At 48.2% G+C, this 12,645-nt stretch overlaps 1 protein-coding gene across 1 annotated transcript; it reads right to left on the bottom strand.

The window, feature by feature from the left end:
- Positions 1 to 12,645, bottom strand: LOC143903390 (uncharacterized). Its single transcript, XM_077416941.1, has 6 exons — positions 12,208 to 12,645; positions 6,762 to 6,970; positions 5,010 to 5,145; positions 3,096 to 3,229; positions 1,747 to 2,053; positions 1 to 1,333 (listed from the first exon to the last, which is right to left on the bottom strand). Exons 1-6 carry the CDS (start codon positions 12,242 to 12,244, stop codon positions 1,242 to 1,244), a joined length of 915 nt encoding a protein of 304 aa, XP_077273067.1. The 5' UTR covers positions 12,245 to 12,645; the 3' UTR covers positions 1 to 1,241.

A 12,645-nucleotide genomic window follows, 5' to 3' on the forward strand; every position in this document is an offset into this window, starting at 1 on the left:
TATACTTAATGAATTTATAATAAACTCCATAAATCGTACTGTACATCAATTAAATCAGCCTCGTCAATAAATTAATTACGCTTTAATACGAAATGGAATGACCGAGATACACAAAGTTGTGTCGTTACCATGTAACTCGATATATATATATATAGCACATCTTTTCCTCGCTTATTATATAATATATATAATACATAGTCCCTAAATAGCAACACAAAAAAAAGAAGTTCGCGCCAATATCCGATTCAGGTACATCATCTCGCACACTGTAAAATACTTAGGCGGGCCGCAATATGTATTTTCGCGAACACTTTTATACTCATCAGTTATTCGTACGGAGAAAAAGTGTGACGACAGTGTATGTGTATGTGTGTATGAGAGACTGTGCGAATGTATGTGTCACGTGTATGTACGCTGGTCTGTATATCGAGTGATTTTACCCTACTCATATCTGTCGTGTACATGCACATTTGTTTATACTTCCGTATATGTGTGTCTGTATCCACGTGTATGCGTGTTATTGCGCTGTCGAGGAATACGCACGTACATTCATGCTACGTTATAGTCTCTTTCTGAGTTATAAAAGTACGAAAAAAAAAAAACAACTATCTTCTCGTATGATGCGACGAAACGTACTATATGTATACGTAAACCTACACATTGCAAACACATTATCCCCGCTGGAAGGAAGCAAAGAGTATATGGTCTAATAATAGTAAAATAACTCCCGAATATATATATATATATATATCGCGAGTATATATATATCCAGCCGCGTGTCTGTTCGTCGCTGTAGTGCTTTTTGGACATTCGTTGATCGTCGGGACGAGTGAACTACACGACGGATAAATCATTTCGCGCGCGGGGGGCGAGGGGGGCTCGCCCGCCACGTCCGCACGATTTTTTTTCGGCCTTTTCTGCCCTCCGAAACCAATCGAATCCTCGGTCTCGCGCGTCCCCGTCACTTCCATTCCTCCGGCAATTCGAACAAGGCCTTTCAGGGTTTCATCGCTGTGACGTGACCCAAGGAGCTCCCTGTATTCGCTCCGGTTGTATATTGCTGTTGCGTGGGTGATCCGAGGCGATCCCATAGAGGAAACGTCATCCTCGCACAAAGCGCCTCTCGAGCCCTCCCTCCACCTCCTCCTTCTCCTCCTCCTCCTCCTCCTTCTCGTCCTCTTACAAACACGTACGCAAAGCGTTCCAAAGCGCGTTTCTCGAACGATGCACTATATATGCCTTTAACGAATGACGATTAGAAGAAGCGCAAACAATTCCAAAACGATCCTCGCCGACGGCCGCAGCAGGCTCACCCCAGTGGACGACCCCAGCACTGAAAAATTATCGAACGAGACGCTCTAATAATACGATCCACTCATTCTTTGTGTTTTCGTTTTTCTTTCTCGTGGGATTAAGCCGCGCGCACGGAGGAATTCAGATCGCGGCTTAACGCAGCGCGTGGCTTGCTGGACGCTCCGACTCTGTGTTTCAAAGCAAGGAGCTCAAAGAACCCGCCGGATGTTGTTCAAGCTCGAAAAAAAAAAATAGAACGCTCTCTCGAAGCAAATAAATCCGCGCCCGCGTTCGCGTTCAGATTCCCGAAGTGTCTCGAATTTCGATAAATAATCGAGGTTCAACAGAGTCGACCGAGAAGATTTACAGGTACACCGCCCCTCTCTTTCTTGGGAATAATGAAATTGCGTCACGCTGATCCGGCAAGTGGAAAAGTGAGGAAGCTTTTTTTACCTTTCACTCCAACCTGCCCGTCGGGCTTCTTCTGGCCGGTCTGAAAATTTGGCGGTGGCTGAAGGTAGTTGATGCCGACGATTGTCGCGGCGGGCTCGTAGTGTATCACCCGCGGCCGATCCTCCTCGGTGCTGACTTCCGTGCTCTGCCAATAAATGTCGTATATCGACGCGCTGCAACGTATCTTCAGCTTGCCGTTGACGAAGTGATCGTGCGTAACCAGGAACTGGAGTCCAATTTGCGAAATCTGCCACTCCGACTCGTTCGTGTCGAGCGGGCTGTACGTGCGGACGTGCGATTTGAGAGGCTGCAGGGAGAGAGAGAGAGAGAGAGAGAGGAAACGGAAAAGATAAGTAAATTAGTCAACGGGGATTAGATAAAACTTCTCTAAATGTATACGGTCGCTGATGTAGAGATACAAATATGCATAGCGTAAAAAAATATAACGTGTGGATAATGTGGAAAAATTAGTTCTTCGCAATTATATATACGTGTGTCAGAGCCATATATATTCTGATATGAAAGTTAAAATTATCTCAAATATATTTAATTAAAAATAAACTAAACTTAATTAAATTTTATTTGATAACCGCGATGAGTTGACGATAGTATAATGGACTGTTAAGAGGTGAAATAAATACTGATATCGCGGAATAAAAATGAAAAAGTATATCCGCGCTCTGCTTCGTATATATCGTTAATGCTGCTGTTATATAAATTCTTGTGGTAGCATGGCGATATCAATATTCCGACGATCATGCGTTCGTGCCTAGCACGCGAAATAACTTACGTAGAGGTGCGTTGACGTAAGGCGATTAAGGGGAGCTATTTTGAGCATTGCAAATTACGATTTGTAAAAATACCCGTCATTTTAAAACATGCATCCAGTCTTCAAAAAAGTTTTCAGCATTTTATTTTTAATTTTCAGCCGTTTAATTTTATAATTAATAAAATATCGATAGCGCAGATTTAATTGCTTCAATATAATTAGGGACAGATTTTCGATATCCAAAGAATCAAAATTTCCGAACGCCGTTCTCAATTAAGCCGCGATCGAGAGATATTTACGTTAAATGTTGTACGCTAATCGAGGATCGGAATGTTAAATTATTTTCCGCGCCGCGCGAATGCTACTCTCTCTCCAACTTTGCGGAACATCTCGAGCTCGAGGAGGAACGTATCCCATAAGCTCCCTTGTCTCTGACGTTTGATCAGGGATAATGGATCAAAGCCGGGGTAAACTAAATAGAGGTATCTGATCTCCGTCTCTCCTCCCGTTCCTTTCCGTCCGTCTATATCCCCCTCGTCTAACCGCGCGCGCATTACTATCATTAGCAGTTAGAGCATACCTGTCGATCGTTGATATACCAAGTGAGATTCGCGGCTGGCTTGCTCCGGCCGGATGTGCAGTTCAAACGTAGCGGATCGTTGACGTGGTATTTCCTCTTTAGTCCCTGTATCGACGGCAACTCAGAGGGCAATTCTGCGAAGGCAATATATGCTCCGCATATATAGAGTGTTCCAGATCTAGCCACCTCAGCCCCGCCCCCCTCTCGGCCTCGGTGAGCCACCCTCTTCTCCATGCATACATATACTACTTCGTCGTGTCGAAAACAGATTTTCTCTCGGCGAAAATATCGAGGAAAACTATCATCTCTTTTCCAGCAAATCTTCAATTTCTCACATTAACGCGTCCGCAATAAATTATCAAATTGCATGGTCCACGGTGAAGTAAAATTCATCTCACGTGAAATTTTTAAATCGACGATAAGAAAACCCTTTTTTTCAATCGCGCATAACGTTTTTTTCACAGTAGATGCTATAAAGCCTTGTGTCCGTACGATACTGATCCACGAAATCGTTCCGAGATTATAAACGAATCACATTTGAACAATTCGGCCAGTTGAACAATGCGATTGGTCAATTCTTTCTCCGTCGGAGATCTCGGAGCGATTTCCAGCATCGCGAATACAAGGCTTCAGAACAAAGAATACGTATATATATGAAAGGTGATTCTTTTTACGTTCGAGCCACCCCGTACACCCTCACGCGACCAAGCACCGCTCGAGCTTGCGTGCAGACGAGACGTTGTCGCTTTGACCGAGCTTGACCGGACCCGTCGTCGTTTCTCAAAGCCCGGCCGACACACAGTCGAAACTTTCGGCGGAACGGTGACAGTTGGTCGATACAAGGAGGAGGACGGCCGCCCCGTCTCGCGCTCTCGTCTCTCGTGCGAAAAATTCTTTCTCTTACGATGGACGGAGCGATTCGCGCTCGCGTGCTCGGTCGTTTTTCGCTATCGCAATGCGTCGTCGAGCACGCACACACGCGCGACTCGTTACAAGCGCCTGCACGTGTCGCCGGCAGCCCCGGGCTCGCGAAATATTACTTTTTCACTTTTTACGGTGGACGTAAATTCGCGCGCCTCGCCGCTCCTTTACGACACGAGATGTGGGGGAGAATAAAAATGTCGCTGCGTCTCTCTGACGCGAGAATTGAATAGTCCCGCCCCCGCCCCGTCCTTCGCGGAAGATTTGTGTCGCGTCTCCGAAATTCCGTGAAACTCGCGATGCACGCGGAATATATATTTCTTGTTCCTCATTCGCGGCTGGCTGTAACGCGCGCGCGCGCGCGAGCGAGACGCGAGTAATTAAAAAAGACATTTAATTGTACCCGGAGCGCGGAAGGGTTACGCTCTCGTAACGTAATATCGGAATAGATTACCGCGTGTGTTCGAAAAAGGAACAACTCTCGGCAAAATGTTGTCGGCGCCTCAATTTATCGGACGCCACACACGTTTTAATGAAGGAACCTCGAAAATAGCGACATGCAATTTACGTCGTTAAAATATATTACTCGGTGCGCGCAACCCCCTCCCGCCCCCCCTCTGTAAATTGCGAAAGGCGTCGCTCGCGAGGCGTAAGCGTCTCCTCGTTTTTCTCCTTTTCCCTCCCTTTCGCGTTTTTACCTCCGCGAAGCGCGTTCGGTTCGTCGATCTTACGGTGAATTATCGTAAAAGTTTTATCGGCGACGAGAATGCGATTTAAATAGCGCGCTTATTATTATTCCCCTTATCAAAAACTCGATATCGCAGCGGACGGGGAGAGGCAGGAAAGGGGGGGGGGACGCGCCGTTAAAGCGGACGAGGCGCGTTAAATCGTCCGTCTAGTAATAACGCTCTAACCGTGTTTTTATGCAGTCGACGACAGGCGTCCCAAGTTATTAACGTGCCCGAGCGCAAGAGCACCGGGAGAGATACTTACCGACGACGTTCAACGCCGCGTCAACCATAGCCGTGTGGAAGGAAGGCGCGTCGGCTGATACCTCGCAGCTGTACGCGCCCGCCGCCTCCAATTCCAACTTCGTCAGCACGACCTGCGTCGCGTTGCTCTCCGTTTTCTGCGGAACAACGGTAATTCATTACGATCGTGCCGCGCGCCTCCGGCACGATGGCGAGTCCTCGTCGCCGTTCTCATCTTCGTCTTCGTCGTATAGGGATTATCGGAGACACGAGGGGACTGCGGGAATTCTCCCGGATGATACGCGCGGCATGTATGTACGTACGTGTACATACGCGGGAGAATACGTAACGCGGCGCGCTTACGAGAGGAATTCGTCCAATCCATTAATGACCAATGCATCCACCAATCGCGCGACATGCGACCGACCTGGTTATTTGATATCCAGCCCCGGTTTGATTCCCAAACGGGGAAACCCCGTCTCGCGTTCTCCCCGCGCGGTTCACCCGCGGCGATGTTAAATATTCGGCGATGCATGACTCGGGCTTTTGCATTTTCGTTTTTTTTCCACTTCTTCTCTATTTTATTACATATCGGGGAAGCTGCCGATTGCCGAGAATCGTTATCGACGATGTAAAAATAATGACTGTCGCAGCAAGGTGTCCGAATTGCAGCGGAAAGCGCCTGCGGCTCGGCGTCCGTATATCGTACAAATGCGGCGCGCTATAGAAACGGGTCGTGGACGTAAAAAAAAAAAAAAAAAAAAAAAAAAAAAAAAAAAAAAAAAAAGACGCGCGTGCGCGAACGCAATAATGCGGTATGATCTATCCACCGACACCGTGGATGCGTGTCGCGTCTCACCGCGCGCGGGACGTTCGTCATAACAGCCGTCATTAGATCGTAATCGGAGCTGTCGTGTACGAAATGCGGAATTTTTAATTGGACTCTTTGCCGGACCGCGCATAAAATTATATATTTAACGGCGTTTTAAGCAACTGGGTTGAGGCGAGTAAACGATGCATCCGCGAAACGTTGGAATAAAATAGAGTGAGGTGGAACGTATCTCATTTAGAGAGGGCGAGTTACATTAAAAAGAATAAAAAATTGCAACTCAAACGTCGCAATATTACATATACATGTGTGTATAACACTGTATACGTATGTATGATATAAATCCAATTACAATATAAATTCAAAAAATGCAATTTGTAAAAAATATAGAATTTGCGATACCATACATCGAATATTAAGACTACAATAAAAAAACGCGATATAAAACTCCTGTCGAGTTAAAAAATTAAAAAGGAAAATAAAAACGAAATTTTTAATGGAGGGAAAACGCGACGCCCCCCAACACACACCAGTGCGGGACGAGCGGCGCGCACATCGACGACGGGCGACGGCCATCAGTTACCCCTCTCGTAGGGAGACAGCTCGAATTCAAAAACTTCGATCAGCCGATATGTAGAACGGTACGCTATACAACAAGCAGGAACTGTGTACGTTCCGGCGCTATCGGCGTTATCGTGTTCTATTCGCAACTTCTCGACCGCAATAAATCCTCACCCCTTCTCTCACTCTCTCTCTCTCTCTCTCTCTCTCTCTCTCTCTCTCTCTCTCTCTCTCTCTCGCTCCTCTTGACACCCGCTTTTTTTCTTCGCGCGGTCCCGCCGGGGCACGGAAAGATCTCGAGATTTCGCGACGGCCCGCGGAACACCCGATATTGTAAGCTCGTCCGTCTCCTTGAATCGAGAACGGGGGGGAGGGGAAACTTACCTTCACCGTCAGGTTCCCGATGGGGAAGGTCTTGACGGGCGGACTCTCGTTCGGGGCATAGCGATAAAACTCTCGACCCCCCTTGTACCATTTGACGGCGTACAATGGGTCGCCCTCGGTGTCGTACCAACATTTCAGCGTCGCCGACTCGCCCTTCTTCACGGCCGTCGGTATCTGGATGCGCACTCCTCTCAGACCCGAACAAATTCCTACGAAAAACAGAAAAAGAAAGGAGGGGTTCTCGTTAATTATATTTTATCGGTGCCGCCGAGAGACGGCGTGCGGTAACCGTATTGTACACCCGTTTGTCGCTGAAACGACGGTCCGGCTCGCGTTGCGCGCTTATCGGGACGGATGATCTTGGCGAAGTTATTAGGGCACGCGTGCTGCTGGACGCAGAGGGACCCGCGTACGGATCCGAATCTCGACTCATGCCCCCGAGGGAAAAGAGGAAATGAAAGCCGAAGGTGAATTTCTGCCGTGTCACGTCATGAGAGGCGGCTGAATATTGCCCCGCGATGCATACCTCATCGATTACGCCTGCGGACAGTGTTTCCCAAATAGGGAAAGCGACGACGGGGAACCTGCTTTCGCCTATCTGGAAGAGCGAGCTCAAATAAAGACGCTACGTCATATAATATTGTGTGTGCAGCTATCGATTTTAAAGTTCCAGCCGATGGTCTACTTCGATTTGATATTCCGTATGGGCCACTTTTTCACGACTCGATCTAGCGAAACGTTATCTCGCTAAGGACTTTTGGCTCGATCCGCGTGAAGATAATAATTTGCCATCATTGTAGTTTATTCGTCCTTTAAGTACATAAAGATATCATATATTTTTTCCTTCAGGCGCCTTATACACCGCTGTATTATACGCCCGACGGAACAAAAAGCCGCGACGGTAGATACATTACGTTAATTAAAGATTATATTTCCTCAGACCCTTCTGTGTGCGACTATCGTGAGGAAACCTCATCTTTTAATTAGATCAAATGATCCTTGCGCGCCGCGCGAGCTTGGGAACCACTGGGCTTCGCAGGCAGCCCCACGAACTGGTTATCAGAGCGACATCATCATTATACGCGGAAATCCTCGTAATGAAAGGATACCGCGAATATAATACGGATTCGCGAGAAATAGTTTCTTATAATAACGGCGACGACGCAACGCACTCTCCCCCCCCCCCTCTCTCTCTCTCTCTCTCATCCGCGGATTTGAAATTGTTCGGCGAATCCCACGTCGGCCGTCGGAATCCTTTATCGATCGCGAATAGAATCCTTCCCGCGTTGCGCCCCCGTTCCCCTCCCCTCTCCTCCCCTGCCCCCTCGCTGGCCTCGCCACCGACGACCGACCAAATATTCTCATTCACGAGGAATGGGGGATCGATCTCACGCGAGAAACAGAACTCACGCGTTCCCCAAACGAATCTCTCGTCTCGTCGCGGTCGCCCTTCGCGCGGAATTTCCACGTGATGCCAACGTATTCGAGAATCGTTCGCTCTTTCGAAACGGTCCCATTCTCCGGCTATTTATGTGTTCGCGCACAACTTTTGCACAAAGGATTACATAATAAATCTGTTGAGCGTTTCATAATCTCGATCGCTCGAAAGGGAGAATCCCATTTATAGTTTATTAATTCTGGTTTTTTTTTTACACACGTATTCCGAATGTATATTCTCTCTTTCTTGAAGGAGAGAAATCTAAAACTTATACGAGTCACATAACGCAGCGTCGTGACTTGTTACCGTATTCAATTAGGCGACACAAACTTCGTGGTCAGCAAACTCGAGTTGGAGATCCTGTTTATGTAAAGAAAGTCCGCGGTATTAAAGTATCCGCGTGTAAATGATTCATGCCAGTAACGCAACGATTTCAATGCGACATTTTTACGCGAAAGTTTCCGCGCGCCGCGCCGGCGAGAAATTCTTAGCGTTTCTTTCCTCGGGATCGATATAATGCTCGGGAGCTCTCTCGCAGTTTCACGGATTGGATGAAGTTGTTTCGGGGGAAGAGGAAAGTATCGCAGGGAAATATTGCCCCAGCGCATTAAAGGGTGTGACGATTCGGGCGTAATGTTCCCCCTGCCCCGTTCAGAGGCACTTTACGGGGCTTACGGGTATTTAGTTACAAAACCACGAGAGCACTCTCTCGCGGCCGGTCGTTAGTCGTTAATAAAAAGTGGATTTGCGGCAAGCAAAAGCGACGACTCACGGGGAAAAAGAAGGGGTTGAGGTGACGACTCGCCTCGCCCGGAGACTATCGTCGTCGTCGTCGTGCCGAAGGCAAAGAACGTGCCGTCGTGCGAAAGAAACAGATAAAAGCACGCGCGACGCCGTAACGCACTCGCGAAGCGCTCTCGAGCGACGACGATAATGGGCCGAGATGTTAACGAGGCGAGTTCGCTCCGAGCCATCCGAGTTTTTTCGAGGAAAATCGAATGTCGCGTTAAGTACAGCCTCTCGTAAAAAAAAAAAAACAAGGAAAAGAAAGAGAGTAAAAGAGAAAAAGGAGAGAGAAAAAAGGGAGTAAATGCGCAAACAATAAGCGCTTCGCAATAATTTCCATTCGCCCGGTGTATCCGATGGTTGAAGTAGGTAATATCAATCTGCTTTTGAGAGACAGCGGCTCGATTCGGAATATTCGATGCCGATATACGAGAGCGAGTTCAGCTTAATTCGCTTACACTAATGGCGATACGCTCAGTTTAACGGGACAGCGTTCTCGCGCAATGAACGCGCGATTTCGCCCGATCGGACAATCGCGCGCGGACGGATCTGCAAAACGGATATATGACGTTCGGTAGAGCGATCGGCTTAATTAGCTGCCGAGCGAAGCGACGAATCGCATTTGCGGAAAGGGAGAAAGCAAGGAGGGAGAGAAAGAGGAGGCCCGTATCGTCGTGCGCTTCGACGCTTCGCACATCCCCATATATACGCTCCAATAGGAAGCTTATCTTTTGTGCGCGCCGGCAAAAGGCTCGCGCGCGCGATCGAACGAAAATTACTGCGACGAGAACGCGTCGTTGAGACTTCGATTCCGCGAGATTCCGCGATAATGTTATCTGTATATTCTGCCTATTTTTAGCGCAAACTGATAAAAGCGAGATACCGTAATAACGGAACAATCGTTGCGCCGCGCCGCTGTACATCGTTATCTGGCGCGTTATAAATGGCAACGCGTAGATAGGCGAAGTTACCTCATTCGTTTTTTTTTTGTTTTTTTTTTTAGGAAGAAAAACTCGGTTATAACTCGCTTTTTGTACAGTAGATTCCCGGCTCGTAAAAATATCGCGCTAATACAGACGGGATATCTCGCGCTTAAATATCGGGTTTCGGAATCCATTCAATTTGAAGCGCGCTATTTCGTTTTCAAGCGAGATGTTTGTTAACGTCAGACGCGCAGGTTTGCAATTATCGTATACGATCGCGTGGAGTATACATTTTAACACTTCATTTATCAAGCGTTATTATTTTGTTAGCGGGATTGAAAATGGTATAATTCCGGCGAGTTTATTTCTCGATATTACGGTTCTCTGCCCCGTCCATTTTTATCGCGACGAGGAGACATTAAGATTTAATTCGCCGATTTCGATAATTAATCACATGCTGCAAACGACGGATGAATATCTCTTATCAGCATGTCAACATAACGATTTTTCGATAATTTAAAACTTGCTAATTTATTGAATTGTCGAAGATATTTCCTTAACACCACCGCGGTCTATCATGTAGAAATTATGTCCTTCTCATAATCACCTGCATATTACAAAGAATTCCGACTAGAAAAACACTTATCTAGCGAAAGATCCTGCTTCTATCGATGACAGAGCTGTTTTAAAATATAATCTTCGAAAGAAGAGCAAGATTGACATATTAGACTTGGCAGCGCGAGCGTGGAGTCTCCATTTACGGAGAATCGTCGCGAAGTCTCAGGATTCAGGATAATCAGATATTTGATCGCTCGCCGAGACGCGAGCGTTAATATTAAGGAAGAAAAACATCGATGAGAGAGAGGAAGTTTGATGAGGCCAGATTCGCTAGCGCGGAGCGGAGCGTGAATTCATCCGGCTCGAGCGGGGAGAGGGCTCTCCACCGCGCCCGTGTCGTAAAATCGCATTCGCCAGAATGTCATTAATGCGATTATATGTACCACCGTGATGGGAATTCGTTAAATTTGTTAATGCCCTATTACGGGGAACGCCCGCACGTTTTATGGCGAACGGTGCAACGACCCGACCGCGACGACGCCAGCGTCCGACATTCCTCGGGTACACCGCCGGCTCTCCCGCTAGTTCAACGCTCGCGGCGAAAAAGGATCCTCTTCCTCATCCCGAGACGAGTGAGAGACCCGCTAGCAGTTTTTTGCGCTTTGTTCCCCGCGTATAGCAACGCCCAACGTCGAGACGAAATCCATTTCCACGAGAGCTGGGAAATCCCGGCGCAGATTCAGACAGACGTTCCCGATGCACTCCCTCCCTCGCCCCTTCCGTCCCCCCGACGACGACGTTTGCGCGTATATCGCGTTATTATAATCCTTACGATGGCGATGGCTTTGCAATTCTCGCGCGTACCGCATCGTGTATGCATATATATATACTTTATGCTAATATCCGTAATGGAGAAAGTTTCTGATATCGTGAAAAAGTGTCTTGACCTGGCGCACTCAGGCATGAATTTCACGGTGGAGCTAAATTAACGATGGTAATGTATAGACGCACGTGCTTAGCTTGAAATTTTTATCGTCCGTCGCCCCGTGCGTTTCGATGCGATAATTTAATATCGCTTAATATCGGCAATTTAATTTAATCCATGTTAACATAATAAATTCATCGGGCTTAATGTAATAGCTTGACCGAAAAGTCGAACACACACGGGTAAAATTTATACATATCGTCGGTTTGCACACGTACACGCACATGTGTTTACTCAGACGTGTGTCAGTGCAAACGTTATTCATATTACGTTTTCGAGCGAAATATTTGTTCGCGGCTAACTCGACTTATTTCGACGTATTTTGCAGCTGCAAGCTCGTGATGCCGTCGCTCCGGTCACGCGAAAGTGGTCCATCTCGTTCTCGAGAGGAGTATAGAGCGGCTCTCCGCGCGGACGATCCACGTTAGCTGAATAAGCCATCTCGCAGCAATCTCGCTTCGGCCGACAGGAACGGCCGCGAGGATGAAATCTATATCGCAGGATGCCGTCTGTCGGGGCTAACGAGCGTGCGAGGCAGCTTAATAGCCAGCGGGAAGGCATCGCGGCAGGACACGCGAATTTAGGCGAACGGTATAGCGGGAGGGTACCCCGGAGCGCATGCATGCCGTCGATGTGACAATGGGTATAATATCATTGCCAAAAAGGGAGATTCTGAGTGTATACGCATTGCACGTACGATCGAGGGACGCAGGGCGGTGCGGGAGGGCCCGCGCCGCGTCGGGGAAGGCAACTCACCCACGATGTGAACCCACAGGAGGATTTTCAGTTCCATGGATGCTTCGGTCGCTCGTCGCCGTCGACGTGTCTCACCAGGGCTGGCTGCGATCCTCGCTCGTCGTCCGTCGTCGTCGCGTCGGACGCGTCTCTTCGCATGTCGTCGGAGAGGCACCTCTCCGCTCGGCCTCTCGCTCTCTCTCTCTTTCTTCTCTTCAGCAGCAGCAGCAGCAGCAGCAGCAGCAGCAGTAGCAACAGCCAGTACGGCGCGCGTGTGAAAGGGTAGCGTAAGAGAGCGACGACGGCGGCAACATTCCCCTTACATAATACGCCGCGGTCGGGGGTCGTCGGGCTGAGCGTTACGTGGAGCGAACGCGGATCCTTGCGTGACTCGATCACGGGAGTGATTATTCCCCGGCGGAAGAGTATGCGCGGCCCGCCGAGCCCGGCTTCTCTCTG

The sequence above is a fragment of the Temnothorax americanus genome, unplaced genomic scaffold (assembly GCF_048541705.1).
Source record: "Temnothorax americanus isolate GAGA-0224 unplaced genomic scaffold, ASM4854170v1 Scaffold46, whole genome shotgun sequence".
Taxonomy (NCBI): Eukaryota; Metazoa; Arthropoda; class Insecta; order Hymenoptera; family Formicidae; genus Temnothorax; species Temnothorax americanus.